The sequence below is a fragment of the Oxyura jamaicensis genome, chromosome Z, assembly GCF_011077185.1.
Source record: "Oxyura jamaicensis isolate SHBP4307 breed ruddy duck chromosome Z, BPBGC_Ojam_1.0, whole genome shotgun sequence".
Lineage (NCBI taxonomy): Eukaryota > Metazoa > Chordata > Aves > Anseriformes > Anatidae > Oxyura > Oxyura jamaicensis.
The window spans coordinates 10,664,370-10,683,706 of record NC_048926.1 but is presented as its reverse complement, the minus strand read 5'-3'; the positions used below and the strand labels follow the sequence as shown (position 1 = coordinate 10,683,706).

The following is a 19,337-nucleotide window of genomic DNA, read 5'->3' as shown; positions in this document are numbered from 1 at the left end:
GCACACACCCCACTCAGCTTTGGTACTTATTTTTTTTATTGGTATAAAAGCCCACTGTGGACAAAGCCGCCTTCTCAGCACTGAGCCCGTGGGCTGTTTCAATATCCCCATCTTGTAGCACAGCATCAGGGCCGGTGCCTGCCTGGAAATCCCCCTCCAGCCCCTGGAGAGGGCAATGATCCCCGGGAAGACCCCCCCAGCACCCCTCCCCAGGCCGTGCTGGCACCAGCTGCAGGCTGGCTGGTCCACGGCCACCCACCAGGGCTGGCGGGATCCATCTGCACACATCCCTTCCCACCACCCTCCGTCCCCAGCAGCTGCCCCCCCACACCAGCCCCCCAGCACCACCCCCGAGATGCCAGCTCACTGCAGTCCAGCGCTGGGGCCACGTCTTGCCGTGAGCAGGGGGGGGAAGAGGTGGAGAAAGAAGCACCACAGCGGTCAGCCCTGGCCCAGGCAGCGCCTTGCAAAGCTGCTTCCTCCACCCCGGGTGTCCCCGAGCAGCACGGGGGACAAGGGGGCATCTTCTGCGCCCGGGGGAGAAGCGAGGGGGTTCCCTGGGATCAGTCCGAGGAAGGATCCTTCCCAGGCAGGATAGCTGAGGGCCAGCAAAGCCGAGTCCCGCAGGCTGAGCTGACCCCAGAGGGGCAGAGGAGCAGGCCAGCCGCAGTGCCACTTGTCCGCTGGGTGCAGTACCTGCCCCTCCGGGGCTGGCCGGGGTCCCCCATTCCAGGAGAAAATGTATTGCAGAGGAGGCGAGTGCCGGTCTTGCCGCCGAGATGGAGGGGAGGGCAGGGGCAGCTGGGGACGGGAGCGTCCCACGGGGCCTCAGGATGCCAGCTGGGGGCTGGCTCCGCTCTGCGAACCTGCGGGAACCAAGCCGGGGGGTGGAGATTTTCACCAAATTCCATACCCCATCCACTTCCCCCTAAAGAGCCAAGCCCAGGGTCTCCTCCTGTCCCGTAGGGGAATGAGTCACCTCCTCGCCTCGTTCCCCAGGAGACCCTTTCCCCACCCCAGGACCCAGCACCCGAAGGGGCACAGAGGGTCCCACGTCCCTGTTTCCCAGCAGGACTTACAGAGCAGGAAGCGGCGCAGGTTCTGGGCAGAGCCCCCCGAGAGCAGGTAAGCCCAGACAGCAGCAGCGGCCATCAGCAGGTAGGAGGGCACCAGGCTGCCCACGTACAGCGGGTTCCAAAACGTCTGGGGGGAGAGGCAGAAGGAAAGGCTGAGCGGGGTCTCCCAGAGCCCGGCTGCTGCACGCAGCCACCGTGTCCCCCTCCTCTTGGTTCCAGTGGCGCAGCAGCTCTGGGGAGGGGCTGGGACAGGATGGGGACGTGTGGCAGCCGTCCCTGGAGGCAGCACAGGGCTCTGCTTGAGCACTCACCGACCCCGAAACCGCAAGGTGCATGAGGACGACGGCCGCGATCTCCCACCAGCGCCGGTTCTCGCAGCCGTGGAAGAAGAGGATGCCCCAGAAGGTGTGCAGGAAGATCAACACCATGGTCATGAAGGCTGTGGGGAGCAACAGCGGGGGGTCGCCAGGGAGCCAGCGGTTCTGCAGGCTCGGGGAGGACGGAGAGGAGCAGGGATGGGGTGCAGGGGCACGAATGGGCTGGAGAGGAGCAGGGAGGGGCACAGGGGACAAGATATGGCAGAGGGGGACTGCAAGGGGCTACGATGGCTACGGGGAGCAGGAGCCCTCGTGATGCAGCAGGGATGTGGGCGAGGGGCACGGCCCCGTCCCTCACCTGAGGTCAGGAAGTAGAGCTGCGAGTCCCCGTGGATGCCCACGGTGCCTGGTCCCAGTGCATCCGCCAGGAGGTTGATCATGGAGAAGGCGCCGCTCATGAGCCCGAAGCCCACGCCAGCCACTGCCGGGACAGAGAGGCCGTGACACCCCAAGCCCATGGTCCCCTCACCCCAGGGACCTCCCAGACCCCAGCAGAAGCGGGTATCCCCCTCCCCTGCACCCCGCGTGGCACTCACCGTATGCCATTTGCTGGATGGAGATGGGGGAGCAGCCGTCCTCGCTGAGGGCCACCAGCCCCTCGATGGCCTTCCTGCAGGGAAAAGTGGTGGGTCACGGCACGGACCAGGCAGGGAGATCCCCACCAGCCCACCCTCCTCAGGCCCACCCCAAAAGGCTGCAGCCAGGTCGCCAGCAGGCACCTGGCTTCTTGCTCAATGATCCTGCCGTTGATTAATGGACCTGCGGGCACTTTGCGCACCACTACACCACGGCAGGGAGCGGTTAGGACTCGGCTGACAGCCCCCGGAGTGCTGACTGGGCACGGCAGGAGCACTGCTGCAAAAAGCCTCCGCAGGGACCTCCCTGAGCCACTGGCACGGTACTGAGGCCACCTCGGGTACTTGGTCAGCTTTGGGTCCCTCAGCACAAGGACATGGAGGGCCTGGAGCGTGTCCAGAGGAGGGCTACGGAGCTGGTGAAGGGCCTGGAGCACAAGCTCTGTGAGGAGCAGCTGAGGGAGCTGGGGGTGCTTGGTCTGCAGAAGAGGAGGCTCAGGGCAGAGCTTCTACAGCAACCTGAAAGGAAGGGGTGGGGAGCTGGGGGTCGGCCTCCTCTGGCAGAGAACTAGCGATAGGACCAGAGGGAATGGCCTCAAGTAGCTCCAGGGGAGGTTCATGTTGGAAATGAGGAGACATTTCTTCTCAGAAAGAGCAGTCAGGCACTGGGACGGGTTGTCCAGGGAGGTGGTGGAGTCACCGTCCCTGGGGGTGTTTAAGGAAAGGTTGGACGTGGTGCTTAGGGACAGGGTTTGGTGGTGACATTGGTGGCAGGTAATGGTCGGACCAGATGATCTTGAAGGTCTTTTCCAACCCTAATGATTCTGTGATTCCACTCCAACCCCACAAACCAGTTGTGGGGTTTGGCAGCACGCTGCCGACCCAGCTGCAGAAAACATCCCAAGGGCATGCACAAAGCTGGGAGAGTGAACCAATCTTTTTTTTTTTTTTTAGAAAATGAAAAAAAAAAAAAAAAGAAAAAGAAAAAAAAAACAGGGGGTGCAGAAAGTAGCCCAAAACAGCTACAAAAAATGGATCGCGGGGGGCGAGGCTGGCATCACCAGGGCTCTGCAGGATGGGAGCAGGGCTGGCGCCGGCGGCTGCGGCGTGGAGCTCTGCTACCCTCTGCCTGCGTGCCGCAGTGCTGCCGCCCTCCTCGCCGCCGCCGCGGCCTGGGACCAGACTTTGCCCCGGCGCGGGGCACCGTGCCACCCCGAACCCGCCCGTACCTGAGCAGCTTGTAGTAGAGGAAGCGGAAGGCCTCCTGCAGCAGCACCGAGAACATCACCCCGAAGATCAGCAGCCCCCTCTGCAGCGCCTCGTCGCGCGGGTCGCTGGCCTTCACCGCGATGAACCAGATGAGGGAGGACAGCAGCAGCGACACCAGCCAGAAGAACGCCCTGCGGGGCACGGCGAGCCCGTCACGGGGCCGGTACCGGGGCCTGGACCCCGCCATGCCCTGGTGGTGCCCGTGATCGTACCGCTGCCCCGGTACTGGTGCCACCATGAGCACCGGTGGTATCAGCCCGTGATGGTACCGGTGTCCTGGTACCGGTGCCACCGTGAGCACCGGTGGTCGGGATATGCCCATGACAGCACCGGTGCCCATACCAGTGCCCGGTACCGGTATGGGTACTGGTAGCCCTGCGGCACTCACAGTGGCATGGGTACCGGTGGCCGTGCCCGTGCGGGTGCCGTAGCCCAGCCGTGCCCACCTGTACCGGTGCCGCTGCCCTTCCCGGTCCAGTACCGGTACCGGTGCCCACCCCAGCACCCACCAGCACCGTGCTCACACCGGTACCGGCCGCAGCACCGTGCCCCATGCTGGGTGCAGACACCCGCAGCAGCGCTGGTGCCCGTCCCGGTGCCGGTGACCCCCCGGTGCGGCGGTACCGGCACTGACCCGGCGATGAGGATGATGATGCGCAGCGGGTCGCGGGCGATGGTGAAGAGGAAGAGGCTGAGCGCGGGCCCGAAGGCGATGAAGGTGCACCCGAAGAAGACGGCGAGCGTCATGGCGGCGGTACCGGGGGGTGCCGGGGGGCGCCGGGGGGTGCCGGGGGCACCGGGCGCGGCTCGGCACCGGACGGGACCGCGAGGACCCGGCTGGACCCGGCCCGCGCCCCCCGCCCTTCCGGGGCCGCCTGACGTCACCCGCCGCCTGCGCGCGCCGCCGCCGCCGGGGCCGGAAGAGCGGCGCTGGGCGGGGCCGGCACCGGGGAGCGGAGGCGGGGAACCGGGGATGGGGCGTGGCCTCGGGGGAGCGGGGCCGTGGTCCGGGTGTGGGCGTGGTCACGCTGAGGGCGGGGTTTGCTAAGGGAGGGCGGGGTGTGCGGAGGGGCGTGACCTGGGCGGAGGGAGGCGTGGTTTGATGGGATGGGCGTGGTCTGTGCGGATGGGCGCGGTCTGACCGGAGGGGCGTGGTCTGGTAGAAGGGGGCGTGGTCTGATCTGATGGGCGTTGGCTGGCCGGGGGGCGTGGTCTGGTCAGAGGGGCGTGGTCTGATCTGATGGGTGAGGTCTGATCTTAGGGGCGTGGTTTCATCTTACGGGGCGTGGCCCGCCGAGGGCCGCCTGGTCTACCCGGAGGGCACGGGGGCGTTGTCATGGCGGCCCCGCCGTGTCGGGGCTGTCCCGCGGGGGTCCCCGGGGGGGCGGCCGGGGGTGGCCTCGGCAAGGCGCTGCGGCTGGGTGTAGTGCATAACGGGGGCAGGAGAGCTGGGGGGGACTCTGTGCCAGGGGGTGGTGATAGGACAGGAGGGAATGGCTTTCAAATAAAAGAGGGGTGATTTAGATTAGATATTTGGAATAAATTATTTATTTTGAGGGCGGTGAGGCCCTGGCACAGGCTGCCCAGAGAAGCTGTGGCTGCCCCATCCCTGGCAGTGCCCAAGGCCAGGCTGGATGGGGCTTTGGGCAGCCTGGGCTGGTGGGAGGTGTCCCTGCCCACGGCAGGGGGCTGGAGCTGGGTGGTCTGTAAGGTCCCTCCCAACCCGTTCTGGGATGCCGTGGTTTGGAACTGTACAAGAATTGGAGCTGTGTGATCTTTAAAGTCCCTCCCAACCCAAAACACTCTGATTCTATGGTCGTTGGGCTACCAGGCCCAGATCAGCACACCCAGAGGCGCAGCAGGACGGATACAGGCGGACATGGCAGGGACACAGCCCCCAGCCGGCACCTCTCCGTCGCCAGCCTCCTGGGGCTCCCTGCTCCCTGTAGAGCAAGGGGCAGCGGAGGGTGGAGGGACGGCAGCGCGGTGCCGGGCCCCGGGGGGGTCGGCTGGTGGCCTTGGTGTTCCCATCACCGGGAACAACCGCCAGGGCCTCGCAGAAATGAGTTCAGAGGTGAAGGAGGATCTGGCGGAGGGATGTAAATGGTTAAACAGGCCAGTGCGATCCGGGAGGCTGGAATGGGGAAAAGTACTGGGTGTGAAAGGGCTCTTTGTCCCGGCAGGAAGGCGAGGGACGCCCAGGAGCTGGGCCCTGGGGACGCGCCCTGATAGGGAGGCCGGGCAGGCCAGTTTGCAGGGCAGGGTGCTTTGGTGGTTTTTGCCCTCTTGTTGCTTTTACAGCCGGACGAATCCATTCCAGGGAGGTGCTTTGACCAAACACCAGCGCACTACAGCGACGTGCTGAAGGGAAATGACAGACCTGAGAAAAAACCCCAACCCTTGCACAGGGCAAGCTCAGCCAGGCAGAAGAGCACCCTCCTTCTCCTCCAGCATGTCCTGGGATGTGACAGCCCGAGGGAGATTGAGCCCTGAGGTACAAAGCAGGGAGTGCACACGCTTGGTCCCTTCGCTGCACAACCAAAGGTCTGCAGAGCTCCAAACATGACCTGGGGGCCAGGAGGAGGGCAGGCGGCCAGAAGCACCTGGGCAGGAAAGAGCTGCCACCTCTCCATCCTCTCCTGTGCTGAGGGGCGCAGCAAATAAAGGAAAGCAGTCAGGGAAAGCTCTCCCTGTCACTCGCTGGGGTGATGGCCTGGCCCAGCGAGGGGTCAGCGTCAATTAATATTTCCTGGCCGCATGAGGCTGTGCTGCTAGGGGGATATCCGCCGGGCAGTGTGGGACAGCAGGGCTCCCTGCAAGCCATGGAGGGGCCCGGAGCAGAGGGCAGGGCTAGATCGAGGCTGTGGGCATCCCCAGGGAGCCCACCCCTTCTTGGTGACAGCGGTGAGGCACATCCTGCCACTCTCCTCTTTGTGTTGGAGAAAGTACAACAGAGCAGGAGGAAACTTCCTGAGCGCGCCGGGAATTGGTCGCCTGCCACGTTAGTGTCTGCTAGTTTACACAGCTGTCCCTCTGTGTAAGCCGGTGATAGAAAATGCAACGAGTACGTGGGGTGAGCAGCTCCGGACCTGGAAAAGACCCCGGTAAGTAAAAGCACGTGTACGTGTGTGGTCACACACTTGTACGTGTGCTCAGGTGGCATCAGCAGCATGGGCCATGGATCACAGTCAATGGATAAGCCAAAGACCATGTGGCTTCCCCAGGTGTCCAGCAGATGGAAGGGGACACGCTAGTGATCTCTCTCTGCTGCTGCGTGCTAGAGGAGGATGCTCATTTTGGGCTGAGCTTGGGACTTGGAGGTTTCCTGTGCATCCTAAGGAATTGCTGTCAGTCCCATCCCAAGGCCAAGGACGTCCCTGTGACTGCTGCACCTGCCCCACAGCAGGGTCCCTGCAGAACAACCCCACATCTCCCAGTGCTTGTACCCACCCACAAGGACCAAGCGCACACATCCTTCTTGTCAAACTGCTTTAATATTTGGACATGAAGACAGGACAGAGCCGTTCGGGCTGTGCACAGACAAGACGCCCCCCGAGCCACGGTGTAAGGCTGCAGGGCTTCCCTTCTCAACGGATGTGTGGATTTGGCCAAGGCGCAGTTCAGCTGATGACATCCTGAGCGTGCCAGTGGGGTGCACGTGTGGGGTAGGGAAGAGGGGCGGGGGCTCCCCAGGCAGCTCAGAGGTTGTTCAGCTCCAGCAAGGTCTGGTCCAGGACCTGGTGGATGCCCACGTTCTCCTCTTTGGCACTGGCCAGACTCTCTGTGAACACAAGGGACACCCAGCCACGCACACAGACACGGCACAGGCGCACCCAGCCGAAACCCACGCACACCACGCCAGGCACAGACACACGCACACGGACACAGCTCAGTATGAGCAGCCCCAGCACCGGCAGGGATGAGCCCAGCCCCTCCACGACCCCCGGGGGGGGTCAGGCAGCCCCCTTTCTTCAGCTTCTCCATCCTCCCAGTGCAACCCCGTTGCCCTTGGCCAGCCCATCCGTGGTGCGGGTGCCGCCACCGCGGCCCCATCTCTCCCCGTCCTGCCGTCCCCACCGGCACGTGCACGAACCCTTGCAAGAGGAGAGCCAGCGCCTGCGGCACCAGCCAGGTGCTCCGTGAAGAAGAGGAGTGAGACAGCAGCCCAGGAGGGCGGGCAGAGAGGACAGCAGAGAAGGAGCAGAGATAACGAGGCTGCAGGGACGAGCTCCGATGGGCAGCCTGCTGCCGGGGCAGCCTCCTCCGGTGCTGGCTTCCAGTTGGCAACCCCCTTCCCATGAGAGATGGGGATGGGGGGCTGTGCCCACCCGGCACCCTGCAGGGACCCCGCTCCGAGGGCGTCCTCCCTGCGTGGTTTGGGGTGACCGGAGGGAGGGGGAAGCAGAGACAAGCCACCACATCCCTCCCCAGCAGGGCCAGGCTGATGCCAGGGGACAGCCACCACCGTGTGGGCATCCCAGGACACGGCAAAATCCCTCATCCCTCTCCCCCAAAAAAACCATCAGCTCCCCAGGGGCTCCCTGTCCCCCCCAGCAGGGCAGTTATCCCAGTGGGGAGCGGGCAGGGGCTCCCAGCCCCAAACCAGCCTGGCCAAAACGGGGCAGGGGGGCAGCCCGGGGCTGGGAGGCTGTGCTGGGGCCGGAGCTGCCTTAGCTCAGTTGTTAAGTTCGGTCAGGATGACCCGCAGCTCGTTAGTGAGAACGCGGTTTTTCTCGGCCTCCTGCCGGGAACGCTCTAGAGAAAACGGAGACGTCAGCGCAGCAAAGGGGAGAGAGAGAGAAAAGAGAGTTAGTGAAAAGAGACAGTGCTGCCTGCAAGAGCCTTCGCTGGGCACCCCGCTGTGGTGCCACTGGTGGGCACTGGGGACCAGTGGGGACGGCGGGAGGAGGCAGCTGGTCCCGGGTCCATCGAGTCAGGGTTTGGGGAGAGGGTAGGATGCTGAGGGAGGAGGACTGGGGACCCATTTAGGGCCAGGAACTGCTGCCACACAGTAGGGCCAGCCTTGTTGGCACGAGAGGGTGATGGAGGAGACGTCAGGGCCATGAGAGGTTGTTGTGGTGTCCAGGAGTGTGGATGGGGAACAGACAGGACCGGGTCTAACCCTATTCATTCAGGCCGCAAGAGCGATGGAGAACGTCTTGGAAGGTGGCAGAAGATGAGGAAAGCTGTGTCCGAGAGCCGGGGGCGGCGGGGGACGTCCCCGGGCTGAGGCACAAAGGGGCTCAGCTGCGGGGTCCCCGCGGCCACCTCCCGTCCCCGGCTGCCGGCACGAGAGAGCAGGCAATGAGGGGTGAGCGTGGGGAGCCAGAGCAGCATGAAGAAAACGAGGGAGAAACCAAGGAGAGAAAACGCTTTATTGAGACCAACTCGGTGACCCGGAGGGACAGAACAGAAAAGAAAAAGTCATGAAATGCAAACTGAAGAGCGATGTGCAGAGGAAGGAGGGGAGCGGGGAGGGGAGCGGGGGGGGGGGGGGACCAGGGGCTGCCTGCCTGGGGACGGACAGCCCTTATCCCCTTGGGGCCGGAGCCCACCTCTCCTCGGAGGTGCTGCTTCTCCTGGACATGTCCCCCCACCCTGGGCTCGGCGAGCAGCACCGGGACGGCTTTGCTGGGGGGACGCGGGGTCCCCGGTGCTCGTGCTGCCAGTACCTGGGGGCTGCTCCCCTTTTTCCCCCAAGCACCCCGTAGCGCCTACACCTTGCTTTCCCCCAAAAGGGGGACACTGCGGGGACCCCCCGGGCCGGCCCCTGTGACCACCAGCCGCAGGCCGGGAAGGACAGAGAGGGGACAGGGAGGGCAGGGGGAGCGGTGGGGGGGCGGGCAGGCAAGCGGCCGAGCTGGGGAGGGGGGGATGCGGGCGAGGATGGAGTGGGGGTGGGGGGGGGGGGGAGTGCGGTGCTGGTGCCGGTCGGAGGGGCTCAGAGGGAGGTGATGTCGTTAAGCGCATTGTCCAGCTCCTCGCTGATGGCTTTGTACTTCATCTTCTGCGCATACACTTCGTCTGCAGGCGGGGGGGCAGCGGGGGGGGTGGGCGGTGGAGCGGGGAGGGGGGCGAGTGGCAGAGAGAGAGAGAGTGGCGGTGAGCGGGGCACGGGGGGCGTGCGGGTACGGCACCGGGCACAGGCGGCGTGGATGCGGCCCTGTTCCCCTCCCGTGGACCCCAAAACCCCCACGGCATCCCAGCCTCCCCCCTCCCAGGGTTCCTGAACATCCCCTGCACGGGGACCCCCGCCCCGGCTCACCCATGGGGTGCTTTGGCCTCAGCCCGGCCAAGCGCCCCCCCAGGGACACGTCCTGTCCCGTTGTGCCCGTGAAAAAGGGTCTCGAGGCGGCGGGGATGTTTTACCTTCCAAGTCATCGATGGTTTTCTCCAGCTTCGCCACGGACCGCTCGGCAAACTCTGCCCGGGTCTCCGCCTGCGGGAGAGGCCAAATGTGATGGGAATGCCCCTAAACCCGCACCCCAAGGCCACCCCGCACCCCAAAACTGCCCCGGCCGCGTCTCCTGCGCCTGGGGGTGCCGAGCACATGCGTTAACCTCCAAGCCTGGGAGGTGAGGGATTATTGCGCTGCTGCCCGCGTGTGTCCTGGCAGCACCCACGGGGACCCAAGCCGAGCCTTACCTCCTTCAGCTTTTCCCCTAGGAGCTTGATTTCCTCCTCGTACTTGTCCTCCTTGGTGGAATACTGCAGGGACACAGAGGTACGTCCGTGAGCCCCGCGGGACACCTCCGGTCACCCTTCGTCCCCCCCCAGGAACCCCGTCCCCGCCAGCCCCAAGCTCTGTGCCCAGCCCCAGCAGCCCCTACCTTGTCGGCCTGGGCCTCCAGGGACTTCAGGTTGTTGGTGACAATTTTCAGCTCCTCCTCTAGGTCACCACATTTACTACATCCCAAGCCGGGGTGGGGGGAGCAGGGCCGGGGAGGGGGGTGGTGGAGGAGAGGAGCGGGGAGCAGGAAGAGCGGGCGCGGGGAAGGAGGAAAGAAAGAGAGAGAACAAGTTGAGAGAGGAGAAAACTCAGGCAGCGCGGGTGGAGGAGGAGCAGAGCCGCCGGGCACGGGTCCCTTCCTCGTGCCTACGCCTGTCGCCGCTGCCACCACACTCCTGCATCCCTCCGAGGATGAGGAGGGGGAAGAGAGCAGGCACGGAGGATGGTGCCCAGCCCACGGTGACGCAGGGGAAGGCGAGGTGAGGGCTTGCGGCCGAGGCAGAGAGGAAGAGAGGTGGCTTGACAGCGACAGAGAGAGGGGGGGCTGCCGCACGTCGCCCCGCGCCCCTGCCCCGGTACCTCTTCCTCTGAGGCAATGAGGGATTTGAGGGTCTGGTCCATGGTCCGCAGCTCCTCCTCCAGCTGTCTCACTCGGCTGGGGTGGAAAAGGGGCGCCCCGGGGGGGGGCCAGCAGAGAGCAGGGTCACGGATGTGCTGGGGGATCTGATCCCCCTGCCTCCCCCCCCCCCAAGGTGGCTGGGAAGGGACCTCCCCGTCCCCACGGGGACATGCAGCCACCCCTGTCCCCCACGGACACGGCATGGGGGTGGCGTGGGACCCTCGCGCGCTGCCCACCGGGAGCCCCACGCTCACCTCTCCGCAACCTCTGCCCTCTCCTCCGAGCGCTCCAGCTCTCCCTCAAGGACGACCAGCTTGCGGGCGACCTGTTGGTGGCGTGGAAAGGAAGGTGTCAGCCCCAGCTGGGGGTGTAGGGCCCCGGGGGGGTGGCCCCGGGGGACACCAGGGGACAGGGCTGGGGAAGGGGGCAGGTGGGTGGCGGCGCGCACCTCCTCGTATTTGCGGTCGGCCTCTTCTGCTATGTGCTTGGCCTCCTTCAGCTGCATTTCCTGGAGCTCCATCTTCTCCTCGTCCTTCATGGCCCTGTTCTCGATGACCTTCATGCCTCTGCGGGAAGCCAAAGCAAGAAGATTAGGAAGAGTTTCTTCAAGGAGAGAGGGGCCGAGCGCTGCAAGTCCCCATCCCTGGGGGTGTCCCTGAGGCGTGTGGACGTGGCACTAAGGGGCACGGTTTGGTGACGGGGCTCAGCAGGTCAGGCTGGTGGTTGGAATGGTGAAGATGAAGGTCTTTTCCACCTAAATGACTATAACTCTGAGATGTTATGGCTGTGGGTTGAGGTGGCACCTGCACCTCCTGCCTGACCCTGCCATCCTCCAGCTCCAGTGACATGGGGCATTGCCTGGGGACAGTGGCACCCCCTTGGCCACCCCATGCCAGTGGCACCCCAGGGATGGCCCTGTGCACTCTTAGAGCAGCAGAGGTGCCCCAAGGCCCCCCTGGGACCATGTCCTGGAGCAAAGAGATGTGGCCGTGGCGCCTCTCAACCAGGCAGGTCCCAAACTCATCCCTCATCGCTCAGGTGCTGCTGCTCGAGCTGCTCTTTGCCCAGCTGCACACTGCAGGTCCCCTCTGCGGAGACCAGGGGGCTGCCTGCTATCGAGGGTGTCCCCATACGACCCCGGCTGTGCCCCCCCCGTCACACCTCTCGCTCTCATCCGCCGCCTTCTCGGCCTCCTCCAGCTTCTGCAGGGCGGTGGCCAGGCGCTCCTGGGCCCGGTCCAGCTCCTCCTCCACCAGCTGGATGCGGCGGTTCAGAGAGGCCACCTCAGCTTCGGCCTGGGGAGCACAAAACCCCCGGTCACTGCCCATCCCCACGAGTTTTCAGGCAGGAAATTTTGCATTTGATATCTCAAGCACCCCTTCGCACCACGCTGCCCCAGCTGGGACACGTCCCATCGCCCCACCAGGAGCACCACGGGGCTTTCCCCATCCCCAGCGCCTCGTCTGATGCCGCATGGCCCTGGCACGTGCAGCCCCGGCGCCGCATCCTCGCACCCCATAGCCCCGGAGATGGAAGGGGTGCGCTCCGTGGGTCGGGGGCCGTGCTGCCACGGGGTCTGGGGTTTGCAGAGCCGTGAGTAAAGGAGGAGGAATGCCCTGTGCGCATTCGCTCCCGAAAAGGAGATGGGAGCCACTTGTGGATTTCCTGTTTACGGAGGCGGCGGCGGAGCCAAGCGGCCGGGACGCCCTCCCCAGCCCCACACCACCGAGCCCCACTGCGCCGCGGGGCTGTTTGGGCCCCCCGTGCGGCCCCCCCTGCTGATTTACAGCCCGGCGCCGGGGGCAATGGAGCGAGTCGCCCTTGGCAGGCTGGATCCTGGCCAAGACGAAGCCTCCGGGGCCGGTGGGACCGGGTCTCATTTCCCCTCCACAACCTCCCCGTTCCCAGGCTCCCCGCGCGCGGGGCCGGGAGCCGGGGCCGTCCGGGAGAGGTGGCCCTGGCCCCCCGCCAGCCCCTCGACGCCTGGCCCCGCGCTCTTTCCATTTGCTAAGGCCTCTCCTGCTCCGTCACCGCCGGGAAACGCTGCCTCAGCAGCTCCCGGCCCCGCAGGGGGGGCTGCTGGAAGGACAGAGGGGTGGGAGGAAAATAAAATTTAAAAAAATGGGGTGCAAAGGGATGGGCGGTGGTGAGAGCCCGGGGGACCGTGCCTCCTCCTGCTTATTCATGGGCTGGAGCAGGCCTGGCACCCTGGGGATGTGGAGCAGGAGGAGCGGGGAGCCAGGCGGGGATGTCCCCATGCCCGCCACCACGGTCCCCTATAGGTGAGGGATGCCAGCACCTCCACTGACGCTCAAGAATGCCCTGGAGGGGGGCTTTTTTCCCTGGGGATGACCCCCCCAAAGTGGGTCAGAGCTGCCCGGATGGGCACTGGGGGAACATGAGCTCGCCGTCAGCGCCTGGTGACCGGGGAACCCGATCTGCGGCGGCAGGAAGGGGCCGTTTCCTCCGCACGCAGCCCGGGTGACAACAGCCCGGGTACCGCGCCCAGCTCTGCCGCCCCTGATAGCGCGGGGATGTTACGGGAGCGGGGAGGGCAGAGGAAAAAGAAGAAAAAAAAAAAAAAAGGGCACAAAAAAACCCGCCCAACAACAACAACAACAAAAAAGCCGCAGCAGGAACGAGCCGCCGCCTGGAAATGCCGTCCCGCCGCCACGGGGTGGGAATTTCAGCCCACGGCGGTGTGATGGGGTGGCTTCTCCCCAACAAGGGACACGCTGGGGAGCAGGGGGCTCTGCTGGGGAGCCGGACACAGAGCCTGGGCAAGGGGTTCTCCGCCGTGCCTCCGAGGGAGGGACATTTCCCAGGGTCTGCCGGCCCCGGTTAAGCCGAGGCGGTGAGCTGGACACTCACGGGGGAAGCCGCGGCAAGCCCCACACGGGAGCATCCCTGCCAAGGCCCACGGTGCTCCTCTGGTGTTGAGGACCCTGCCCGGAGCCCCCCACCCCCTACCCACACCCAGCGGGCTCCTACACTCCAGCATGACCACCCCGTGCCCCCCAGCCCCTCGCCCCGGCACAGCGAGGATGCCGGTGCCGGATCCCCCTGGGGCGTGCCATGGGGCACCCGGGGAGTGGCCACCCGCACCCATACCGGGGTGGCCAGCACCCACGGAGCCGTGCAGCTCGGCTCCCCAGTGTCCAGCCCCATGGGGCCAGCGGTGCTGCCCCAGCAGGGGGGGGTCCCTGGGGATCCCCAGCCCCAGGAGCCTTACCCGCTCCCGGGCCTGCCGCTCGGCATCGGCCTCCCGCTGCAGGTGCTCGGCGCGCTCCTCTGCCTCGTCGGCCACCTGCTGCAGGCTCTGGATCTTCTTCTTGACGGCGTCGATGGAGCTGATGCCGGCCATGGCCGTGCGGCCGGCGGGGAGCACAGGGAGGCCGCAGCACCGAGCCCTTTGTGGGATCTGCCTGGCTCGGGCAGGAAGCGCTCAGGCGGCGGCCGCTCCCATCGCCCGCCCTGCCTCCATCCCTTCCTGCTCCTCCTCCTCCTCCTCCTCCTCCTCCTCCTCCTCCTGCTCCTGCTCCCGCTGCTGCTGCCATGGACAGACCCAGGCCCTCTGCGCTCCCCGGACAGAGCGCGCGGCGCCCCCCGGATGGGGCGCGTGGGCCCCCGTCAGGCTGGGTGCCAGCCCCCCCGAAAAGGAGATACGTGCCCCCTGGGCACGGCACGTGTCCCCCCTAGGCTGGGGTGACAGGTCCCCCTTCCTGAGGCAAGATGCACGGTGCTTTCAGGACAGGGTGCCTTGTCCCCCCACCCTGGGCAGGGTGGCCCCCAGCAGGGCACATTGCCCCCCCAGGCAGGGTGCATGGCTCCCCACCCCAGCTAGGGCGCAGGGTGCCCCCCGCTGTAGGGGACACGGCCCCCTCCTGAAGCAGGGCACACAGTGCCCCCCAGGCAGGGGTGCAAGCCCCTGCCGAGCTCCAGCAGACAGACAGACAGCTTGGAGTGATTTTGCTGAGGGATGGGGGTCTGGGGGTGCCCTGTGGGACCCCATGGGCAGGGGAGCAAAGTACACTCGGGTGCTCCCCAGCCACCCCATGCCCCTGCTGCAGAGCCTGGGGGTGCGGGGGAAGGATTTCTGCCCCACAGGCGAAAGGGATGGGGCAGGAGGGCAGAGCCTGCTCTGGGGCATCCCTTGGGGTACCTGGGCACAGCGTGCCCCCGGTGTCTCAGCCCCTTGGCATCTGCTCCCCAAGGCAGTACCTGGCTGGCAGCCCCACAGAGAGCCCCACAGCCAGTGCCCCACGGGAGAGGTCGGTCCCCCAGCTCCGTGTCCCCCCAGCTCCGTGTCCCCCAGCTCCGTGTCCCCCAGCTCCGTGTCCCAGTTGCAGCAGATGCCCCGGTGCGTCAGGAGGGCACGGCGTGGTGGCACTCCATCTGCCTAAAGGAGCTCTGACAGCTCCTGGGCAGCCCCGGCTGCACTTCACATCTGCCTCCAGGCACAGTTCAGAGCCATTCCTGGGCTGATCCCACTGGCTGCCATGGGGTCTGGGGCTACCCTGGGGGGGCCAGCACCCGGCCATGCCACCGGGGGGTGGGGGTCCTACAGCCCCATGCCCTCGGCCAGGTGGCTTGGAACACATGGCATCGGGCTTGGCCCCTCTCCCAGCGCGACGCTCGGGCACAGAAGGGCGCACGGGGCACAGGGCACAAACGGGGGTCCCAGTGGCCAAGGGGCAGTGGGATCCGGCAGCGGAGGGCAGGCTGTGGGGCAGGCTGTGGGGGCAGGCACCCCGCTCCTGCGGCGGCCAGGCTGGGTGCCTCCTGCCCTGGCCCCACCCAGGGATGCAGTCACTTCCCAGCAGCGCCCGTTCCCTCCCACCGGCTCGGGGAATCGCCAAATAAGAGCAAAGTCTGGGCTTGGGAGAGCACCGGGGCGGGAACTTGGGTGAAGCCTCCGGGATCACGGCCTGGGAATGGAGGAGCCTGCCTTTCCCTGTGCCCGGCGGGTGGCTGGGGACAGGCTGGATGCTGGGGACACGCATGGATGGAGGGGCTGCGGGGGCTAAACCCTGCTCCGGGCGCTGTGCCGGGCTCGTGTGCCATCCCTCGTGGGGGACAAGGAGGGGATGGGGCCCGCGGTGGCCTCGTAAAGCTGCTGGGAAGGATCTGCAGCTCCGTGGAGGTGCCGACCTGGGGCTCGGTCCTGCTGCTCCTCGCCCGAGTGGGAGCACTTAGCGCTGTCAGCACGTCCCCGTCCCCATCAGGGACGCCTGGTGACTTCCAGGTCTCGCTCATGGCACAGCCTGTCCCCCCGCATGGCACAGCCTCCTGCCCTTCCCGATGCTGCAGCAGGGCTCCTTCATCACAACCCCACTCCAGACCCTTCCCTCAAGGGGCCAGGGGCTCCCCGTCCCCAAACGCGCCGGGACAGGGCTCTCCTCGCCAAAGCCCCTTTCTCTGCTGCTTTGGACCGCTCTCGGTGCCACCAAGCACCCCTGTGTCCCCTCGGTGCCCTGCCGAGCCCCTCACCAAGCTCGCCCCATCCCACAGGGGTCCCATCAGACCAGCACAGAGCCCAGCACACAGCGCAGCCCCCTGGGCGAGCCCCACGTGCCTGCCTCTTGCCAAGACAAAGGAGCCCTTCCAGAGGATTTCCAATGTTTTAACGACTTTGTTTCTAACTTCGGGCAGGCCCAAGGGGTCAGCAAAGAGAGCCAGAACCTTTCTGAGGACAAACTTCTCAAACCTCCTACAAGAGGCAGCCTGGAGCTGGGGGACACTGGCACCTCGCTGCCCAGAGCTGGGGGGGCACACAGGCTGGGGACACCCCCTCCTGGCCCCAGGAGCCTCTCTGGGGACAGCCACCCCCCGTCCCTTTTGGAAGCACCAGCAATGATGCAAGGCAGGCACTGGTGGGACTGGGGACACTGGGGTGGGTTTCAGGCTTTGTCTCCTCTTTCCCCCTGCGCCCACGTCTCTGCTGCGGGCACCTCCTGTGTGCTGGGGGTCCCTGTGGGGTGGCACTGGGGGGGTGTCCGGTCACTCCTGGGGGCTCTGGGCCACCTTGGGGCCTTTGCTGTCACTGCTTGTCCCTGCCTACTGTCCCCTGTCCTTGGCGGCCACCTTGGAGATTTGACGCATCTCCCCCGTTTGGCTCCACAAACCAGCTGGGATTGAATTTTTGGTTCTCAATCCTGAAAAGCCTGGCCATGCCCCTGCTGGCCGCGCTCCCGACGGCTCCCCTTTAGCTTCTACTCCAGTTTCCAGGGTTGGTTTTCATCAGAGAAGGACTGGCCATCAAAAGGAGGGTTTATTTATAGGGTGTCAAATACCCGGTGTGGCACCGCGGGTCGTTATACCCCGCTCCCGAGCGGCTCCGGGGCCGCACACAGCTGTTCCACCCTTCATCCCTGCCGGGCACAAGCCAATTTCAACACCTTCCTAACATCTCCCCGACGGGATCCATTTCCCAGGAGAAACATCAGTCATGGCCCTAAATAAAACTCTTCCTGGCCTTTCCTTTCCTAGGGTACAGGGCGGCACGTTGGAGGTCCCTCCACGCACCCCAAGCATCCTATGCGACCAAGTGGTCAGCGTCTGGCCACGGGCGAGAACTTTTCCCATTTCTCCACTCTTTTCCACTTTTCTAACTCATTTGAGCAACGACGTTCAAGTCTTCCCCACACGTGTATGGGCGACGCATGCCGGGGATGCTTGTCCCGGTGTGTTTTGGGGTGCTGGGCCTGAGCGGTGCCCCCACCCCTGGAGGTACCCCCGTGGGACGTGCCCAGCACCCGCTGCCCGGCTCGGTGCCGGCGTGGCGGGGCCGGATCCTGCCTCCCTCCCCACCAATATTTGCCATATAAGGCTCCCCTCTTCCTTCGCCCCCCCCGGGGTCCGGCGCCCGCGCAGGGGAGGGGTTGCCTACGTACGTCCGTGGCTTTCTTCTCCGCCTGCTCCAGCTTCTCCTGGGCCTCCTTGACGGACTCGGAGTACTTCTCCACCTCATCCTCCGTGCCCTTCAGCTTCTTCTGCAGGCCCTGCTGTTCCTCCTCCAGCTGTGGAAGGGACGGATTATGTGGGGTCAGGGGGGGCTGGCGCAAGGTTGGCAACCCCAGGGGCACCCACCCGGCAGGGGACGGTCACCCTCATCCCACTGACGTTGCTCTGTCAATTTTGGGGCCACATGTCCTCGGGGATCCACAGGTCCCTGGGCTTGGAGCTCCCCTGAGCCTGGAAGGGGCAATGGGTTCCCAACGTGGGGACGCCAGGAAGGTCCCCACCTCTTGTGGTTGAGGTGGGAGCACGCTGTCCCCAGGGATCTCCTTGGCAGAGAGACAAGGAGGTGGCACTGGAGTGTCCCACCAAGACCCAGCAAGTTTTGGGGGTGCTGAGGCCACGGACAACAGGCTGGGACACTGGTCCCCAGGGCTGGCCACCCAGCGGGGTGAGGTCCCCAGGTCTGGGTGTCCCCAGGGTGGGGGTCCCCGAGGTCGGACACCCAGCAGGGGCAAAGTCCTGAGGGCTGGGGACCCTTAGGGCTGGGATCCACGAGCTGGACACCCATCAGGGCGAGATCCCCGGGGCCAGCCCCCTTTAGGGTCAGGATCCCCATCATCACATACTTTTTTGGGGGGGGCTGGGGGTCGTTCAGTGGGACACCCACCTGCTTGCAGCGGTCCTCCGCCTGCTTCTTGTCAGCCTCCGCCTGCTCGGCTCGGTCGATGGCGTTCTCCTTGTCCAGTTTGAGCATCTGCATCTTCTTCTTGATGGCCTCCATGGTGGCGGTGGCGGTGGCGGTGACGGTGGCGGGGCTTGGGGCGGCGGCGGGGCTTGGAGCACCGGGGGCGGCGGCAGCACCGGCACTGAGCCCCCCGCCCCGCCGCGCCGCCTAAGAGCCGGGGAGGGGCCGCGCCGGGAGGGGGCCGCCCCGGTACCTCCCCCGCCGCCCGCCAGCACCTTTTAGGGACAGGCTTCGACACCGGCCGCCGCACCGAGAGGGACGGGAGAACGGGGGGGTACGGGGGGGAGGCAGCCGGGGGGCACCGCCACGGCACCCGGCACCGGGAACCCTCGGGGGAAGCGGGAGGGGGACGCGCTGGTGGGGATGGGCTGGGGACGGCCCCCGGGGACAGCGCTGGGGACAGCCCGGGGGGACAGTGCTGGGGGTACCCCGAAGGCATTGCGCTGGGGACAGGGCTCTGTGCTGGGGGTGCGCTGGTGGCATTGCACTGGTGACAGCCCTGGGGGACGTGGCTGGGGGTACCTTGGTGGCACTGTGCTGGGGACAGTACTGGGGACACGCTGGGGGGACAGCGCTGGGGGTATCCTGGTGGCACTGCCTTGGGGACACCCCTGGGGGACAGTGTTGGGGACACCCCAGGGCTCTGTTCTGGGGTTACCCTGGTGGTATTGCACTGCTGACACCCCCGGGGACAGCACTGGGGTACCCTGTTGGCACTGGGGACACCCCGAGGGGTAGTACTGGGGACACCCCAGGGCTCCGGGGACACTCTGTATGGCACACAGGGACACCCACGCGCTGTGACACCCCACAGGAGCTCTTTCCTGGGGCAGCAGGGACCCTCCTTGGGCTGTGAATGCACTGGGGACACCCGAGGACTGTTGTGATGCTGCAGTGCCCCCGTGTCCCCTGGGCTGTCTGTGTCCCCGGTGTCCCCTGCAGGACACCGTGCTCCCAGCTCCGCAGCCCCCTGCTGCAGTCCCATG

The 19,337-nt window shown here is 65.9% G+C and overlaps 2 protein-coding genes across 15 annotated transcripts; both read right to left on the bottom strand.

The window, feature by feature from the left end:
• Nucleotides 1–20: 20 nt before the first annotated feature.
• LOC118155786 (gamma-secretase subunit Aph-1b-like) lies at nt 21–5,298 on the bottom strand. Its single transcript, XM_035309300.1, has 8 exons — nt 5,289–5,298; nt 3,932–4,072; nt 3,258–3,428; nt 1,990–2,063; nt 1,752–1,874; nt 1,388–1,515; nt 1,080–1,203; nt 21–866 (listed from the first exon to the last, which is right to left on the bottom strand). The coding sequence occupies exons 2-8, from the start codon at nt 4,042–4,044 to the stop codon at nt 829–831; spliced, it is 771 nt and encodes a 256-aa protein (XP_035165191.1). The 5' UTR covers nt 4,045–4,072; nt 5,289–5,298; the 3' UTR covers nt 21–828.
• Nucleotides 5,299–6,772: 1,474 nt separating this feature from the next.
• On the bottom strand, nt 6,773–18,451 carry TPM2 (tropomyosin 2). Of its 14 annotated transcripts, none has more exons than XM_035309287.1 (9): nt 18,274–18,447; nt 17,540–17,665; nt 11,808–11,941; nt 11,095–11,212; nt 10,901–10,971; nt 10,128–10,203; nt 9,943–10,005; nt 9,667–9,736; nt 6,773–7,078 (listed from the first exon to the last, which is right to left on the bottom strand). In XM_035309287.1, the coding sequence occupies exons 1-9, from the start codon at nt 18,385–18,387 to the stop codon at nt 6,996–6,998; spliced, it is 855 nt and encodes a 284-aa protein (XP_035165178.1). In that variant the 5' UTR covers nt 18,388–18,447; the 3' UTR covers nt 6,773–6,995. The 14 variants fall into 14 exon arrangements, with proteins under 14 accessions (XP_035165178.1, XP_035165176.1, XP_035165185.1 ...); XM_035309285.1 differs by lacking the exon at nt 10,128–10,203 and adding an exon at nt 10,607–10,682 and having other exon boundaries at nt 18,274–18,445; XM_035309290.1 differs by lacking the exon at nt 6,773–7,078 and adding an exon at nt 7,131–8,052 and having other exon boundaries at nt 18,274–18,451.
• Between the last annotated feature and the right edge of the window lie 886 nt (nt 18,452–19,337).